General features: G+C 36.3%; 2 protein-coding genes across 2 annotated transcripts; both read right to left on the reverse strand.

Annotated features, from left to right (window-relative positions):
- Nucleotides 1–11,507: 11,507 nt before the first annotated feature.
- LOC144449413 (beta-alanyl-bioamine nonribosomal peptide synthetase ebony-like) lies at nucleotides 11,508–16,404 on the reverse strand. The gene is made up of 4 exons (XM_078139941.1): nucleotides 16,186–16,404; nucleotides 14,762–14,992; nucleotides 13,733–14,368; nucleotides 11,508–12,450 (listed from the first exon to the last, which is right to left on the reverse strand). Exons 1-4 carry the CDS (start codon nucleotides 16,385–16,387, stop codon nucleotides 12,245–12,247), a joined length of 1,275 nt encoding a protein of 424 aa, XP_077996067.1. The 5' UTR covers nucleotides 16,388–16,404; the 3' UTR covers nucleotides 11,508–12,244.
- LOC144449786 (beta-alanyl-bioamine nonribosomal peptide synthetase ebony-like) lies at nucleotides 16,399–17,890 on the reverse strand. Its single transcript, XM_078140362.1, has 2 exons — nucleotides 16,445–17,890; nucleotides 16,399–16,404 (listed from the first exon to the last, which is right to left on the reverse strand). The coding sequence occupies exons 1-2, from the start codon at nucleotides 17,888–17,890 to the stop codon at nucleotides 16,399–16,401; spliced, it is 1,452 nt and encodes a 483-aa protein (XP_077996488.1).
- Between the last annotated feature and the right edge of the window lie 1,962 nt (nucleotides 17,891–19,852).

The raw sequence follows: 19,852 nt of genomic DNA on the forward strand, positions 1-19,852 counted from the left end.
AGTTTAAACTTTTAAGAGAATTGCCGTTAAAAGGGAAATCACAGTGTTCGGGAAAAAAAGACATTTCCTTTGCTAATCGGTGGGGAACATTATCATGTTTGGTCATTTTACTTCAAGCAAATAACATGGAAATGGTTTCACGGTAATCGCTGATGCCACGTCTAAGTCATATCACGGTACAAGTGGTACGGTGGCAATGATGGATGCCAATATGATTAAAGAGAGCAAATAAAAGGTACATCTTAGCAAAATGAGTCATTGTAAATATGACCATCCCCTATTTAATCCTCCCATGCCTCTCCCATTTTCCGTCGACCCTATCACCTTTGTAATAATTCATGTTTCTTTAGCCTTACCTAAATCACACATTACACCAGACACACCCGGTGGACATTGACACTCGTTGTCCCCGTCACACGTGCCGCCATTATAACAGGGGTTTTCTTCACTGCATACGTAATCTACAGAGAGAGAGAGAGAGAGAGAGAGAGAGAGAGAGAGAGAGAGAGAGAGAGAGAGAGAGAGAGAGAGAGAGAGAGAGAGAGAGAGAGAGAGAGAGAGAGAGAGAGAGAGAGAGAGAGAGAGAGAGAGAGAGAGAGAGAGAGAAAAACATTTAAAATATCTGACGTCAAATTATAATATCATCACGTTAGTATATTCAGTTACATTGTTGATTTCATCGACCCCAGGTATTAATTTTATTGATCAAAAAGTCGATGGAAAATCAAAATAAAATTTTAAAGACTTCAATAACTTTAAGGTACCCATGACTCCCATAATGAATAGCTGGACACGATCCTTGATCCTCCTTGATGGAGAACTCGGAGAAAAGAAATAATTAACAGATAGAAAAAATCCATATATACGACGCAGACAAGGGATATGTTCTTTCCTTTACTACAAGGCAATACTAATACTGAAAGTTCTCATCTTTCGACCGTAAGGGGGCAGCATACGATATATGAGTGGAAACGGACGAAACCATGTCAAGATAAAATCAATACTAGACACGAGAGTTATACGATGCATGGGTCGTTCACTGACGGCCGTGGAGATTTGTGTAAGATATTTAAAATGACAGTCTAGAAACAGACGTCGACGTTGATGCACTGATCACATACACTAGCACGCCTTGCCTAAGTCCCGGCAATACCTATTAGATAACTATCAGAAGTTGATCAAGCAACCATATTTTTTTGGCCAATCTAATTTTCTGATACCTATCTTCACGCCTGCCTATAGATCGCCAGTACAACTTCTTTGATTATGGCCTTATCTAAAGATATCCATGTACTTACTTGTTTCACACAGAGATCCTGTATATCCTTCCGGGCAGTCACAGTAATTTTCATGGGGAGGATCAGCTGTGCACGTCCCGCCATTTTTACATTGTAAGTCGTCATCGTCGTCGTCACAATATGGTTACAGCAACAAAGATGTTCATAAACATAACCAGGGAATAGTTTTTTTTTTTGTTTTACCATTATTTTAAAGATGTTAGCTTCCTTGCAAAACTATCCTTGAGCTAACGTCTTTAACATTTTCAGTCTGAAGACGATAAATTAGTATGAATAAAAAGCGTACAACACAAAACATTTAGAAACCTTTCATAAATTTTCGCATTTTGGAACTCACGAATAAGTGTCAGATATAGTCTTACTGGTCCTATCCATGGACAATTTCAAAACCAACTCTTTTCCCTCATAGTTGTAGAAAGTATCAAAATATTAATGTTTATGCACACAGGTTTCACGCTGTCATATAAGCTTAGTTATTTTTCGTGTACATTTTCATTTCAAGTTAAAAAAAAAAGAAAAGAAAAGAAAGAGACACTCAGAAGTTGGAAGTTGGGAGTCGAAAGTTGGAAGTTGGAAGTCTCCTGACGACTTTCGTACACTCACCTTCCTTGAATTCCGATTCACCTTCCTTGAATTCCGATTCTTCACCTTCTGACTCGGATTTGGCCAGGTCGAACGATGCTACTAGAAATAAAATGATGCATATCTGTAGTTGCACGTTACGAAAGATATTCATGATTATCAGAACGTACAGTAGACACTGGGTTCTCTTTGTGGAATAACTGTCTTCAACCTCACAGGTATTTCTAAGACGACCAAAGTGAACAATGTTGCCCTTCGAGTGTTTTGATGTTTATGCACAGACAATTAAGAACTTCAAGATACTTGTTTACGTAACACATTTTGTGATGGAAATATATCGATCACAATCTATCCTACACAGTGAACGTGCAAACTGCATACTATTCAGGCACAGTCAAAAGAAACTGTACATGATATCATGATATATATATATATATATATATATATATATATATATATATATATATATATATATATATATATATATATATATATATATATATATATATATATATATATAATTATTTTTTCACCAAAGAGGGATAATTTTGTCTGTTGTCGATTGCAACAACTTTGACCCCGACCAGCGGATGCGACACAAACTTTGGTGCTGTTGTCAACTGGGTACTAGACGGTAACATATTGGACTTCCAGAAAAACATTATGTATAGACAGATTTGAGCTCGTGGCCATGGGTGAAATATATCACGCACAGTTTCTTTTTGTGGCCATGGTATCTATGAATCCCGTAGAATGAAATCTACACGCTAAACTTCACCGTCACCGTCATTATCGTTGTCATCACCATCACCACCACCACCACCACCACCACCACCACCACCACCACCAATATACTAACCTCACGTTGCTGGTTTAATATAATGGTTTTGAAACTTATCAATTTAAACATGTATATAATATCCATCATAATAATGGAATTCCTATATGTTTAAACATAGACCCTCCACCAGAAGAAATTATTGTTTTGGGCTGGAGAGGGCGCCCTGTAATGTATCAAGCAATTTTTAGAGAGGTGTTGTGGTGGAAAGTATACCCCTCTTCGATCACATTCATCAGGAAGGAAAAGCTCTAATTCGTCATTCATCAGTACCTCAGGATTTCAATTCAAGCATACACCAAATATTCATTGATTCACCATTCACTGACATTTTTAGTTTGAAATTCACCTGTTTCAATTTGACAATATCACAGAACAATGTCCAATATCTTGCTTTTCTTGTGAGGGATCCACTCTGTTATCACATGGTAGATAAAAAAGATGGGGGTTAGGTTGGGGGTTCTTGAGATTCCTGATTGGCATTTGTTATTTACTGTCATTCATGATACTCCTTAACTTATTTCTCATGATTCGTGAATGAGGTATTTTTCCCTGAACAGTGAATGACTAAAAATGTTTGTCAGCCTCTTAGGCCTAATAAAAAAAAACTTTTGGTTCTGGTTCCAACCCTAAACATTTTTTTTTTACATATTTCAGAAAAAAAAATTAAATCACAAAAATTGTGAAGTCTGGCAAGAAATAGTGGAAGTGGAAACTGACATCAACTTAAAAAGACAATATAAAACTGTTCTTCCAATCTATAATGGCTGTACATCTGATAGGAAGAAACCAATAACACAGTAACCATGTGGAAAGCAATGAAACACATAACTACCTGAACTAGACACTCACATATGAAAAAAAATAAAATAAAAAATCTATCTACCCTACCTATTCTAAAATTGAATGTAATCGGAACGACACAATTTTTTTTGCACCTTAAATCAATGTGATGGTATATACATAGTTCAGTCCATCTAGTGGAAATTTTGGTCAAACACAGACATCATTGCAACAGAAATATTGTTAGTGTATCTTATTTGGAATTTAAAATTGAAAAAAATGTCTAAAATCTAAAAAAAAACAAAAAACAATTAGTTGGTAGAACATGGGGAGAAGTGTTTTTTTTTTATCAATTAGCATAATTAGTAAAAATATAGTATTTACAAACTACTATTTATTCAAACACTAATGCAATTAACATAATTGATGGATGAAGAATTATTTTAGGACCACGATTTTATCATAAAATCACTCCCACAAAATAGGAGTACATTTTTCCAATACCGCTGCATGTAATATGTTTATCATTAGGTATTCATATGGACAAGCACTTGCAACATTACATAATTGTTTTTATGTAACATGCACAGTAATCAGTTTGATTAGCGTGTAAAAGAATATATTTAAATATAGCATATAATAACATTTCTTGATAAATGTATGATGGTACCTATGCTTTCACTGCAATTGCATTCTAGGCTGAAAATTAACTTTTTTTCTTTTGCAGTCCTAGTGGGCTACCAACTTCAGAAAAGTGGTAGCCCAAAGATTGTGACCGGTAGTCCCATATTCCTAAACTGAAAACAGATTTCCTCTATTGGAAATATGTGTGTTATTAAAAATAAAATACTTTCATGCCAATAAATCCCTCTTCATCACATAATCAGTGGCAGCCGGAGTGGGCTATCAGCTACAAACTATGGAAGCCCCACGACAAGAATATTGGTCGTCTGTGGGCATGGGACTACTGTTAATTTCAAGCCCGGCATTCAGAAATCAATGGCGACACCTTTCTACCATCAAATCACTTTATAGTGAGACAAACCACGGCCATGTATTCAAGTCAATCTAGAGGAAATATTGTCTGAAGCTGAACATAATTGCAACAGAGAATTTTTTTTAGAAATCTTGTGTGCAGAATTGTATGATGAAGTACATCAAAATCAACAGTCTAGAAAATAATGAAGACAATTTCTTGTAGAGAGCAACCTGATAAAGAAACATTAATACAATGAAGACATAAACAGTGATATGACAATTTTTGCTTTTATTTATTTCAATACTGAATAATATCTAGACCACAATATTTATTATATTTCCTTTGGATTCACGTTTACCATAATTTTAGCCAATAGTTCAGTTGTACTGGGTTTTTGGCCATCGCCTTTCCACTACATGCCTAGAATTTTACTAATGGTAGTGTATTCAAACTTAAAATTAGACTACGATTTCCCATAGCAATGATTTCCCACTTAGATACATCTATGTCCATCATGAAATCTGTCTAACCCTTTGAGTTGGTTCTGATCATGTTGTGATACTGATGACATTATCTCACAGTGGGAAAAATCCATAAACCAAGTAAGAGTTTGCACCTGCTTTCTGGATTTAACTTCATTAAGTAAAAGACCATTACCAAAATGCTAGGCGGGTAGGGAAAGGTGAGGGTCTAGTTCCAACACAACTGGACTAATTTTTTGATATATGACATATGACAATTGAACACAGCCATCTTTAAATAATGGCTCAAATTTAGTAGTAGTCCAGGATACATAGACTACTAAACATTGTATCTAGACTACCAAATTAGCAGTAGTCCATGATACATAAACTATGAAACATTGTATCTCATGACAGTCACAAACCATTAGCGGTCCAAGTGCAACAAACCCGCGGGCTTGCCTGGCGAAAACGGGTGTCATAAAAGTTGTTTGCATCTCTAAAGCTGTTTGTAGCATTACTTATAATAGCCTAATAAATTGATAACAACTGATATAAGATGGAGATAAGGTTTGCCTCAATTGCAGTCCATGCAGACGGCCGAATAGAGGTTTTACAGCTGTTTACTTGTGTTATGTAAGAGCCCATCATCACATGTGTAAATATTGGTACTCTTTGATAACAAGTCCCCTTGCTTGGCTAATGGCTTGTCCCAGTAATGTAGACTACCACATTAGTAGTAGTCCAGGACACATAAACTACTAAAACATTGTATCTAGACTACCAAATTAGTAGTAGTCCAAGATGCATAGCCTACTAAACATTGTGTCTAGACTATCAAACTAACAGTAGTCCACAGAACATAGACTACTAAATGTTGTATCTAGACTACCAAATTAGCAGTAGTCCAGGGCAGATAGATTACTAAACATTGTATCTAAACTACCATATTTATAAGATGGTCATCAGTTGGACTAATAGAAATCAATAGAACACTGTAGAGTGAAACAGTTCATTTTGTTAACTCTGATTACAAAGTGTAGAAGTTAAACTCAAGCCCTTAATGAAAACCCCCATAATGAAGCACCATAATTGGTAAAAAGCTGTTGAATAAATTAATAAAAATGTGAATTTATAATATGCCTTTTCTCCTGACAACTGAAGATGCTAACAATTATTACCACCAACACAGATCTATAGTGGCACAATATACTTCAACTCCCTGGGGAGCATACAATCCATTGCAGCCTCTATAAGCGCATAGGATTAAAGCCTTCACATTGGAACCTCTGTCCTACCAGGACCCCAATTGTACAGCTGGGTTGACTGAGGAACAATTGTGGTACAAATCTTGCCCAAGGACTTTAGCCACTCAGAAACAAATGGCAGCAATGGGGCTCACACCTGCAACCTGCAGATTGCAAGCCAGCCACTCTAACCATTCACCCATCATGGCTCCTTATTTATAAATAAATACCATATATAAATAATAATCAATGAAATGATCCATATAAAGGAATACTAATCACAAGTAAATGTAAATGCTGTTGCGAGTGCTGATATTTGGGCTTAGACCCAAAATCAATTCCATTTGATAATTGTACCATATCATGTATACAGCTACAAGAAATATGTCCAACAGTAATTCAATAGTGTTAGTAAGGGTGAACGATATTAGGAATAAGTTGTTGTATCTATTCTAACAAAACAATTTTTTAAACAATTTTTCAGTAGCAGCTTGAGCACTTTTAAATGTTGTAATTTTGTATACTTCAATATTACCCGTTTCAATAGTACATATATTTTAATCAATTTATGGCAAGTTTGACAATTTTAACATTCTGAAAATTTAACATTACAATTTTTTATTACTATATACAAAGTAAATGATGTCCAAAGAACACAGTAAAGAATTTCATATTGTAAGTCTATATGGTCAAGTTGTCTAAGTTATTGACGATGGTCATAAACGGAACAATTCAACTTGATTTTAAAGGTGTGTACCATGTAACAATAACCAAGGTTTATAGACTTCAACTCACATCAAATTCCAGGACTTTCCTCTCTTTTTTTAAGCAGTTCATTTTATGAGTCAACACACCTGTTTTTTTAAAGAGGCCATATGGATGAGGATTGGGTATTTATTTTTGGGTTTTAAATTTACAAAACATTTTTTTTATGACTTTCTACTTGAAAAACCAATATGAAACAACAACATATGTCAAGTCCTTGTTTGAAACTCAATAAATTGATTAATAAAGATTAATAAATGTGTGAAATGGTTCTTATTGTACGTACAATAACAAACTATTTACACATTTTTTAAATAGCTTTTTGCAATGCACTGAGTTACAGACTTCGTCAATGTTGTTTCACATTGATTTTTCAAGTAGGAATCCATGATAGAATTGTTCTATGAATTAAAAATAAAAAAATAAATAGCCAATCCTCATCCATATGGCCACTTTAATACATATTTCTCACATATCTAATCAACATTTTACGATGTTAATGTTTATCATCATTTTTTTCAGCAGTTTCAAGGAATAGATGGCGTCTTTCTAAGGGTGTATGAACCCTGAATGATGAATCTTATGCTATAAGTTATATATGTTGTTTCATGTTATAGTTGTGTAGGTAATGGCTGACATCAGTCAGATGAAGTTATTGCTGGCATCTCATTCTTCTTCAATTTTTAGATTCAACACAATCATAGTTCTTGTTAGCCATTGATACCTGTGCCTTGATTCCTGGACATCAGAGGGTTTCTCACTTCTTATCACGAGGACATTTACATCTCTCTTCTTCAGGTATGTCTTTCATTACTCTTTCAACATGTTGTCCACATCCTACAGATATGAAATGAAAATCAGTAAGGCAAACATACAGCTACTACTACAAGATGGTGGTTGAAAGGGATTGGAAGTGAGTAGGTTGGAGAAACAGTAATAGATTTAGAGAATGAATGGAGTTTGGGAAACGGATAGGAAGTGGCAGGAGGTACAATTGATAAGTATGGTACAAGGTATAATAAATTTATATTTCAAATATCTATTGTTACATAAGGGAGGATCATGCAATGTCACACAAGCTTAACAAATGAATTTCAGTTCTTTTAGGCAACAGGTCAAACTAACATGGAAACAAATTCAAAACCAAGCTTTTGCTCAAGATTTAAACCTGTCACAACAGTACCTACAGATAAAATCAACCACTAAATTAATGGAGAGTTACGATATCTTACTACTATGAGACTAAATGTTCACAATTTTTTTAAAGCAGATATATCCTTTGTTTGACGAAAACGAATGTCCGAGTTGCATTTCTTTTATTTTCCCTTTGATTCAATGACGATTTGAAATGGTGAGGTGGCCATAGTATGGAAATCTCAAACACTGAAGTACACACTACACGGTATCCTAGTGACAGTAGGCTGACAGTACCTCTAGTGTACTAGCAATGTCACTGTCACCTTGGATGTTTGTGTTGAACTTGAAATAAATTGAATATTAATCGACTATTATGAACAGATGATTGTCATGGTTAGTCCATTGCCTCTTTCTAAATATGTCTATCTCGGTTGAAATATCCACTGATCTAGACTTTTCACAAATTCTTGCTTGTCAACGTAAATTTGAGTATGGCCCGCGTTTCAGTGACGCCATAAAAGACCCACATTCAGTGACAAATTTATAATCATGTCCGACCTGAGGCAGCGAATCTTCTTGGCTTGTTTTACTCACAGGCGCTCGTGAAGTAGCTAGATCATAGAGAACTAAGATAATGTGGCCATCAGCCGAATAGCGAGCAACGGGGAACTACGACAGTGACGCCGTCAGCGAACAACGGATCGGAGCGACGGAGTTCTCTACGAGTATGATCTAGCAACTTCACGAGCGCCTGTGGTTTTCCTTACCTTTCCACGTCTGTTTGCCGCATTTCTCGCAAGTTGTTTGGTAACACATCGTAAAGTGCAGGAAACAAAACTGTCTAATTACCAAGTTACAGAACGAAGTCCACAAGATTGAAAGCTGGTCGAATAATATTCATTCACCGTGTTTGACCTGTGTCTGATGATGCTGGATGACCTTCACCGGCAAACGAGGTCACGTGTAACATAAGAGTCCGCCCTCTATCACATTGTTTGGGTCTTCCTCCGTTTATAGCCAGCCAAGCTTACCGGCAGCTGGCCGTCCTTTGCTGGAATTCCACGCTCTTAAATTAATGATTTAAAACATGTATATAATTACTTGCGCAATATGTACAAGTGCCCCAAGAACTTTGGCAAAGATTCGCCATATTGTATGCAAAGAAAACAAATAAAAGTTTGTACTTGACTTCCTTTTGGAATATTACGATAACAAGTTAAAATTGAATCGTTCAAACGTTGGGGGCGCTGATTTTAGAATGAAGACAACATTGATTGATTTATTGTATGGCTACAAAACATAAATTACCAACAGGTGATTCTGACTGTTCAGGATGTACATGAAAATAATACTATAGTTTCAATAAATGTTCCAGTAGCATTTATTCAGATTTAATTTTCTCGAGATCAACGTTTTACCTGTTCTAAAAAATGATTGCCAGTTTGGACATTACTGCCGACTTTGGACCATTATGTTAGCACAACATTCCAATACTGACAAATGCATTTACACGTATTTTGGAGTTAACCTCTTCACAATGTTATAGTATTTGATTTGCAAAAATGTTCTAAAATACATATTTTGTCTTGACTTGTCTCGAACCTCTCACTTGGAAAAAAAACGAAAAGGAAAGAAAAAAAGTTTGGTTTGTCTATTTTTGTGTGTGTCTCATATCAGAAAAAGATTAAGCTAATAGTTATGCGAAATAATTTGTTGATTTTGTTTGTACATCGTCTTCTCTAGCCAAATATGAAATATAAAATATTTCTGAAGTTTTGCTTGCCTGAATGTTTTTAGTGAAGTAAATATTGTAAACTTTTTAAAATGTCTCCAAATTTAGGCGTATGAAGCTTGTTCCTGGTCCTTTTGAAGCAGAACTTGTTGATGTAGTTTTTAACTTTAAAAAGTCATTTGCATATTAATGAGTATTGGGAATGAGAGAAAAGACATACACATACACAAATGCAGATTTTGATATGAAATGGTATATATTGTCTCACAAGCAAACGGATATAGTTTTTTTTTATATAACTCTCACAGTATAGGTGTGTATATATATACGCTTAGTCTTACACATACGTAACGCTCATGACGAGGGCGCACATACATCAAAGTAGACTGCAATACACGTCGTGTCGTTCCGCACTGGCCGAAGGGTTAACGTTGACCGACGTGTGAGGGCGCCCCACCACGGCGTACCTTACATAACACATACGTAACAAGTGATTTGTTCGAAACATGCCCTTTTTAAAATCCGAAGTGGAAAAAAGTGAACTTATGTATAAATCTACTTTAATCTGATCCATCAGCAGAAATAATAACTTAACATTTCAATTATACAGTGCCATGAATTTACAAAAAAAAATACTTGAAACTCGAGTATTTTAGTGACCAAACTTAAACCCAAGTTCCGAGTTTGATCAAATGTAAATTTAGAGTTCCTGACAATATCATTTGTATGCCAAAACTTATCAAAAATATTCATTATTTTACAACCCATACTTTTAATTGTAACTAAAGTGTATAAATCATTGATGATGAAAAAAAATAGTGAGGCAGTTACTCCTTCATCCTCATATTTTAACTCTTCAAAGTATTACATACAGGCAAAAGTTAAATATTGAAACCATGCATAAACTTCAAAATTGATAAATGTCATTTCATCGCAATAGAAACTCTTGTCAATCGATACGCAATACGTGAAAAATGCCACCAATCAGTTTAACCGAGTGAGGGCGTGCTACATACGCCAAAACCAAAAAATATGTAAGTGTCCTAACGGGTTAACACAAGGAGAAACAGACGTGGTAGCCATTAACGATTCAAAATGCATATCTTCTGAAATAAATGGATTGTTTCTCTATTTTTGAAAAAATACCATTAAAATGTTCTGCCAACCTCACTAAAATTGATAATTTAACTTGCATCAGAAAAAAATATTAGAACTGATTTCAGTTGGGCCCTACTGACTCTATTGATCTCAAATTGTAACTGTTTGGAGCTACACCAAAATATACATAAAGATGCAATTAGATTGGCCTGCCAATTTCATAGTCACTGCAACACATTTCAAAATAGCTTCGAGAGTCAAGTTATACTTCCAGAATAACCACAGGGCTTGGAATTGGCTATATTTGTTTACAAATATTAGTTTTTTGTTTATTGTTTACTTCTTTATTTGACAAATTCTAGTTTTTTGCGTATTGTTTACTTTCTTTTTTTCATTTTAGAAATATCTTTTCCCTAAAAGGTGCCATGTAATAAAGTAATGATCTAAATTGGTTTTAACTTGTTCTTTTGTTGGTTTTACTATGACTACACCTTACAATTATATATTAGTTAGTTCTACTGAGCGCCCTTAATCTGTGCCCCCCCCCTCGTCCCCACTCACCATGAAAAAAGTCTCTTTTCCCCCTGTGGTATAACTACAATAATTGCATGTACAAATATTTACAAGACATAAAGCACAAACTAGCAAACATGCAACTGATTAGACACAATGTATTGTATCACACACGATTCAACATCTCTACAAAATATTCTATAGTCAAAATGGATAAAATGACTCGAATCAAAGACCTGTATTGTCAAAGAAACTACGTGTATCATGTACGACAACACGTAAAGTCGGTCCGGGACGATTATGATTCTCAAAGCCGATCGTGAATGTGTAGTAACAATCACTATTGGTCAACAGTGTCACATAAATTCCAACAAAGGTGAGCCTGGTTTTTATCTTAGCTGCATTTCCTTATGTTCTGGGGACCCAGGAAAGACATTTTCACCAATCCTGCAGCACGCGACCTCTCTAAAATAGAGTAAAGTTAGCAAGGTGGCTAAGCTTAGAAGTGGCCCGTCCCATTGTGGGAAAAGAACATTATAAGGAGTTTCGTTCTGACTTTAGCATTGTGTGGCCATTGTTTCAAGAGTTGTGAAGCTCCTAAATTTGTACATTTCCCATAGTACTATTCGCCAGTGTACAACAGTCCTCATCTTAGCCAAATTTGCCATTTCTAATAACTGTATTTACAGAGGTTGCTTGATACAGGACAGGTGCAGACGACTTTTCCCTCGGCATCAAGAAATGCAGCTAGTTGAAGCTAAACATCAGCCCAACATTTGTTTCCCTTTTAATATCAAACACTTAAATTAACCTATAGATCTTTGGTGGCGAATTCTAGTTCCAAATACGATGGTTGGATGTTCTCGAATACTCTCTGACCATCATGACAGAAATCTCTGAATCTTTTCCTGCCATGAACAACGTAGCCCGTTTCCCTGGATACCACCTGTGTCAATGGATGGTCATTGAAGGTCCATATGCTTTTGAATCCACTCTTTCTTGCATAATCACAGAGATCTGTGGACAAGTATAAATCAAAGAATTAAATCAAGAACATACAAACCACTACAAGCAACACATAGAGCTGGTACAACACTTTTGACAGAGGTAGTCACTTCTCCCTTTAAATTCAGGTTCTAAGAAACGTTCTTGTCTTCCCATTATTTCAGGGATGGCTAATATTCTGCCTTCAAGGTCAGGTTGGGTTTATTTTCTTTAATGATATATGACAACTATTCTGATTAGAACATCGAATAGTCCATTTAGACCTATGGCCATATATCTTCACCACATTGCACAGTATGTATAGTTCCCAAAAGTGACAGTACATATGTGCTAAGCAGTAAAGTGAATTATATAAAGGACAATTCATGAACAGGCCATACATGTTGGTTAGGGTTCACGCAGTTCTACAAAGCATGCATTTGCATTCATACGACCCAGTTATATAGTTGTCAAATACCTAACCCCTTTTAACAAAGCAGGATTTGAATGGCTTTGTTTTGACCTCAGGCTTTGACTCTACCAATACAGGTGCAGCCATCGAAGCTGTTCGTGCAAGAAGCTGTTCAATGTTCGTACACGATTTTTCAGTGGGCGGGCAAATTCCAAGCTTGGCCAGAGGGAGGGGAAAAATGGCCCGGTATTTCAACGGGCAACATATATTTCAGCTGTAAGATATTGGGAAAGGGGAAGGCAGTGGGCAAAGCGGTCAGTTTTCGATATTTTTTCAGGAAGTTAGTGAACAAATTTGACTACTAGTATTTTCTTTTTACAATATTCACAGGATGTAAATTAATTGTGTAATACAATAATTAATTTTGACCTCGTGTGTATTGAGATTAATTGCAGCACAATCTAATATAATGTCAACTGACAACTTTCAATGCGTATATATTAGGAGAAACCTTTGTTGTGAGTATATCAAATAGCATCCTGAGTAAAATTAACATTAGGGATTCAACGAATAGTGGACAGAGACCATATGTCTGGTAAAAGATAGCGGAGAGAGGGGAAACCTTTGCGAAAATTGCGGGGAGCGGGCAGTGGGCAAGCAAATAATCTGACGGGAGGACAGGTGGTGTAATATCGCAGATACGAACAGCTTTCACTTTCCCCTCCAATCTTGAATCAAACGTAAAATTATGTAAAAAGTGTTTATTAGCTATGTTTTAATTTTCTGTAATGATTTCAGAAAAAAATGACTCGTTGGCTGCACCTGCTGCACAAGTGATCATAACAATGTTGAACCACAAGAGGGCGCTATATCTCGAAAACCTTGTAGGAAAATGAAACTTACATTTTTCCATGAGTCTAACAAGATCAAGTTTCAACGGCATTGGCCCATCCTTCACAGCTAATAGATGGCCATAGACGTAATTGTTTCCGTAGGAAACATCCATGGTCTGAAGACATTCTTCTTCCAAATTATCAGCAAATTGGAAGAACAAACTGTCGACCTGTATCATCAAGTCTGTAAGATGCAGGGAACTAGAGGCGGCATAATTAGCGTAGACACCTACGATCTCACCGTTACATTTACGTTTGATGAAGAATGACAACTCGGGCCCCTCAGGCGTGTCAACACAACTCTTTGCTGCCTGATATGATGCCAAGAAGATATCTTCGTAAGAGAATCCTTTAGCAAGCATAACCGCATTATAAGGGCTGAGGGTGGTTGTTTCGATCGTCAAAAGTTCCAGTGCCAACTCGACATTGTCGTCAGTTGTCTCTGAAAAGTGTACAATGTCAAAATCCTGAAGTATACGTCTTTCCCATTCTGAAGCAATGCTATCATTGGTTAGGTCTAGCTCTATATTGGTACCATGAGACACTTGAGAGGCGATGTCATGAACCGATGTCGACTTGAAGAACCCATCTACTGTAATGTGCATCCCCATACCTCGCAGGCGGGATACCACCTTTACACCATTTACTGTAGAAACAAGAAGGCAGAATGCTATCAATTAGTTCAAATAAGAAGGTTCATTCACTTCTTTGCTTAGCCATATACAGAACATCAGAATAGCCGTGTACTCTAGGACTCCAGCGGCTTCGTTCACTCCAGTGTCCATGGTTTGGCCATATTAATTCCCATACATATACATTCGATCAAGAGGGTATATGGAATTAATGTCAAGTACACAAAACTTAATTAATTTATTTATTTACAAATACATTCGAACAGGCGGGAACGTATTTAAAGCTAATAAACACCATTTAATTATTAATGACGTGATATGACAAAGAACAGATTCTAGGTTATAGGGCGAACTCATCACCTAGAATACACTTTGAATACTTCATATCTCGACTTTTATCTACATACCTGAATTTCCTCCCAACTCGAAAAAGTTAGACTCGAGGTTAATCAAGTCTTCTGGTATGTTCAGTGTCTGAGAAATCAAAGCTATAATGATACTTTGTTCATAGCTAAGTGTAGGCTTTAAGCTGGCATTGTCATCACCCCCGTCGTTTCCAGTATGTTTCGTGGAGGTGTTCTGACGTGAGGAACGATGTTCATCAAATGTTGATCTTAATGCGTCATTATTTATCTTGCCTACAAACAAATCAAAATAGTTGGAATAGGTTAAAGAAAACAGGAATCATTATTACGGTCTATTTTTTTAAAACTCTTTTTGTATATTAACAAGTCAAATATACATGTAATCTCTCCTCCTCGCATGATTCCCTACCATCGTTAAAAATGATGTATAGCTACAATCATCAGTCGATGTATATTACCTTTTGGAGAAGAGATACAAACTAACCTATAGTTAACTTTCTAGTTTACACTGTCAAATGAAAGGCAATCTATGTCTGTTTTATGAACATGTATCTTGATATGAGATGAGATGATGTTGATGTTGATGATGATGGAAAGCTATGTTGTTGACATTAAAGCTATGTTGTTGACATTAAAGCTATGTTGTTGACATTAAAGCTATGTTGTTGACTTAAAGCTATGTTGTTGACTTTCCCTCCAGACATAATGTACCGGATTTTGTCACCCATGAAGAATTCAATGAAGTAAATGTTTTAGAACATGTTGAGACAAACAACATCTGCTAATAATTTAGTGATGCCATTGTATTAGAATATGCGATCACGCCATAAGGAATATGGGTAAGGCAAGTTTTTGAACAGAACTACTGGCAGGAGATCTATGTGTTACAGACTGAAACAAACTAACAATTGCTACGACTTTCCTTGGTATGTGCTATAAACCCCTTTCTCCACAGAATGAACAGGGGATCCCAGTAAAGTACTCGTTCATGAGTAAGTGATGGTGACTGAAATGTACGGTGATGCCAAGTTACGGGCAGAGTATACGAGTACCCGGAGCAAAACTGTACTTGTTTAGTCGTTTGTACAGAATCTCATGCAAATATTATGAAGTGAGAACACCGTGTAGTTGGTATTGATACTAGATGCAAGCACATTTTCGTATTACATAAGAACATATGCCAAGTCCTTGTTTGTATCTAAATAATTTGCAACTTTAAGATTAATAAATGTGTAAAATGAATAAAGTTACGAACATAGACTTGGTCTATGTTGTTTCACATTGGATTTTCAAGTAGGATGCCATGATAAAATTGTTTTATAAATTTAAATCCAAAATAATTATCAAATCCTCATCCATATGTCCCCTTAATGAATTTACGAATTTCCATAGAATTGTATTCGGGATATCTCATGAAATTTGGACATGCTCAGGTTGACGTGTTGTTTTACAACTAGCGCACCTACCATTAGGTAACAAGGGCCAGTCTTTCACGGAAACCATCTCAGGAATCATATACGATGGCAATATCTTCTTTAGATCCTCCTTCATATCCCCGAGAGAGGGCGTACACACCTCGATCGGACAAACTTTATAGAATGCCACCAGTGTCCTGTCAAAAGAAGACTGCTCATAACAATGAACACGCACACCTTCGATTCCAGGCATCTCACGGATAGCTACCTCTATTTCATGCAAATTCACTCGTTTTCCACGAATCTTAACCTGAGCATGCTCACTTCCTTCAAATATGAGTGTCAATCTGCGCTCCAAACGTTGGTTAAAGTGCTTGGGTGTTTGATCAAAGACCATTCGTCCAAAGTCTCCCATTTTGTACAGTCGTTCATGGTGCTTGGACTGGCTAAGGTTATTCTTGAAAAATCCCTGGCTTGTTTCATCCTTATCATTGAAGTATGCAACAGCAAGATTTCTTCCACTGACGTAAATACTTCCAACATCACCTATCGGAACTGGCTGAAGATTTTCATCCAACACATATATATTTGTGTTAAACATCGGTATCCCGATTGGAACTCGGCTTTCAATTTTCTCTGAAGACTCTTTCTTGAATGTGGCATAAGTGACATCACCGGTGACTTCAGTACTACCATAGAAGTTTGCTAGGGTACCCTCTGGAAAGAAAGTGAAGAAATCCTTGAGAAGTTGAGATGGTAACTCTTCTCCGCTACAAACCCAGAATTTCAGTGTTTGGGAAATATCCAGTATTTGTCTTGAATCTGAGTTATGAGAAACCATTGACAGGATAGAGGATAGAAGAGATGGAACGACAGTAATTCTGGTTACTTTATGTGCATGTAGGACACTCAACAGCTGTTCTGGGTCTCGAGTGACGTCTTTATCAATTGGAACGGTAGGCCGACCCTGAAGGATGAAGCCGAATGTCTCAGAGAGGGAATCGACAAAATTGAGAGTGGTCTTCAGGCAACCGATGTCATTTTCCTTGAAAGGAAAGGTTTTCCACTGCCAAGCTAAACGATGGAGAATGGACTCATGTGAGAGACAGACACCCTTTGGAACACCAGTCCTACCAGAAGTGTACAGTATACAAGCTAGAGGGCTCTGTCGTATGTTATCATTATCAGCTTCTGGGTAATTTTCTGGAGACCAGCTTGGATCAATAGTCTCGGTCCACATATCATCGATGCATAAGATATCACCTTTGCTGTTTAGGTTTTTGCTAGTGTCTTCTCGTTGCTTCTTCATCAAAGGAGTTCCCTGTGATGCCAGTATACAAATTGGTTGAGAATCCTTCATGATGTGTTGTAGGCGTTGTATAGGGTAATCGGGATCTAAAGGAACATAAGCAGCACCCATCTTAAGCACAGCCAACAGCACTACCACGACTTTTTCCGAGGGATGCATATGGACGCCAATAATGGGTGTTCGGGATATTTCGGAATATGGCTTGTCAGGGATGTTCAGCATCTTACGTAACAGAGCAGCTAAGTTGTTAGTATATCCATTTAACTCTTCGAATGTTATCGTGGCATCCTTGTAAATAATAGCCGGTTTTTGATTCATCTCATGATTATTCAAGTTGACCATATAGTTGAATAATCCATGAATCGTGTGACTCGGCAACCTTTCCAATATCGGTCTGTGCTCCCCCTCCATCACACTATAAACGATTGATTCCTCCTCAGTATCCATGATTCTGCAATTGGTGGGTTTATTGTAAGAGAAGTGAAATCTGGAAATTGAAAGAGCAATAGCATATTAATCAACTAATAATAAATAACTTTCTAAGTCTGCTGGCTTAACGTTAACATACATTGGCAAGTCTCTTTTTAGAAGCTGAAGAGATAGGACATTCGTTCTGTAAAGGCAAAATGTGCCCCAGAGACCATTTCTCTGAAAGGTAAAGTACGTGAAATTACTCCAAACTTTACCATATTATAACGTGTTCCTGGTCCTTTTGAAATAATGAAACGATCACAATTCACGACGGGGGAGCCAGGGTGAAAATATTTGTCGGAACGGTTTCATAGCCCCCTTATGCTTTCAAAAGAATGATACCCCTATGGTCCCATGGCCAGTAATAATACAATGAAAATGTTGGGTTTTGTATAGAACTTTTCCATCCTGTACTCAAAGCGCTTTTAAATTACAATCATTACCCCTGGCATGGATCTATAGCAGCCCTCCCAGGAGAGCATGTTATCCATTGCAGCCTTTATAAGCGAATAGGATTAACGGAAACACATTGTTTAATTTGGCCTTATATTAAACAACGTGTTTTATTTAACCTTCGCTTTTGAACACTTCACAGAACAGAGATTTATACACTTAAAAGTGTGTTTTTTTGTTTAACGTTCCGTCACTTTTACAGTGTGACAGTATGGCACACCAATACACAATATTAAAGTAACATTGACAATCAACTTCAGAGTCCATCAACTATTTCTGTACAAATAGGTATAGGCTTTGCAAGGGGAAACGTTTTCCCTAAAAAAAAAATAGCATAAGCTTAATTAAAGTGGCATAAGCTAAGTTCATAATTTTTGTACTCACAAGTGAAAAGCCGTTCAGAATAACCTCAATTATACTATTTTACGACTTTTTTTGCGAAGAAACTTGCTCAAGCTATTAAAGTGGCCATATGGATGGGGATTGGGTATTTATTTTGGATTTGTAATTTATAAAACAGTTTTATCACCGCTTTCTACTTGAAAAATCACTGTGAAATAACACATCCTCCCAAGTTCTTGTTTGTAACTCAAAACATGGCAGAAGATTAATAAATGTGTAAAATCTTTGTTATTGTACATACAATAACAACTTTAAAAAAAATTCTTTTAGCTTTTTGCATTGTATACAAATACAGACTTAGTCAATGTTGTTTCACATTCATTAATCTTTCAAGTAGAAAGTCATGATAAGATTGTTTTATAAATTAAAATCCCAAATAAATACCCAATCCTCATCCACTTTAAACGAACTATCAAGATGAGTGAGTCTGATCACAATGTTTCAAGTTGAGTTAGACATAAATAAAGATAACACAGAACATCGTATGTACTCTTTATTTAGTTAATGATAAACATTGAAGAACAGCACACACACACTACTATAATGACAATAGACATGAGGTATAATTTCTTGAAGTCCAAGCAAAATCCATGGTCAGCAGCCAACTGAACATTTTCTTTCATTCAGTTACTGTTTATATCATGAACTAAATAAAGAATCCATTTGGTGTATGTTTGTGTGCTATCATTTTTGTGTCTTATCTCCAACATGAATTATTGTGATCAGGCTCACTGATCCTGATATTTCGTTTAACAAGCTTCATCGAAAACAATTGTAAACTGATTTTAATGTTTAATGTGCATGCTTTGTATAAAATAAAAATTGAGTACATCAGTTCATTTATATCTGAAGAGTTTATTGCCATTCAGTCTAGTATTTATGATTATTGTCTTGACTCAAGTCTCCACGACTGCATTCGATCATACGCACCCTTAGCGCCGTTAGTAAGAGTGTATTGATAAAAATGAACTAATGTACTCATCATCAACACAAATAATAAGACTGTGAACATATTTGAGTACTTAAGCTTACATTGTTGAATTAGCACTGATAAAAGAGAAGGTGACATTTGCCATGAAAACC

This window comes from Glandiceps talaboti, chromosome 18, assembly GCF_964340395.1.
Source record: "Glandiceps talaboti chromosome 18, keGlaTala1.1, whole genome shotgun sequence".
NCBI lineage: Eukaryota > Metazoa > Hemichordata > Enteropneusta > Spengelidae > Glandiceps > Glandiceps talaboti.

What these genes read in the sequence shown, in the direction of transcription:
- LOC144449413 (XM_078139941.1), bottom strand. Translation starts at nt 16,387, where the DNA reads ATGCCTGGAATCGAAGGTGTGCGTGTTCATTGTTATGAGCAGTCTTCT. An exon ending in CTGGCCCTTGTTACCTAATG is followed by an intron (nt 14,993 to 16,185) that starts GTAGGTGCGCTA and finishes ATTTGTTTGTAG; the next exon opens with GCAAGATAAATAATGACGCA. An exon ending in CGAGTTGGGAGGAAATTCAG is followed by an intron (nt 14,369 to 14,761) that starts GTATGTAGATAA and finishes TTGTTTCTACAG; the next exon opens with TAAATGGTGTAAAGGTGGTA.
- LOC144449786 (XM_078140362.1), bottom strand. Translation starts at nt 17,890, where the DNA reads ATGGATACTGAGGAGGAATCAATCGTTTATAGTGTGATGGAGGGGGAG.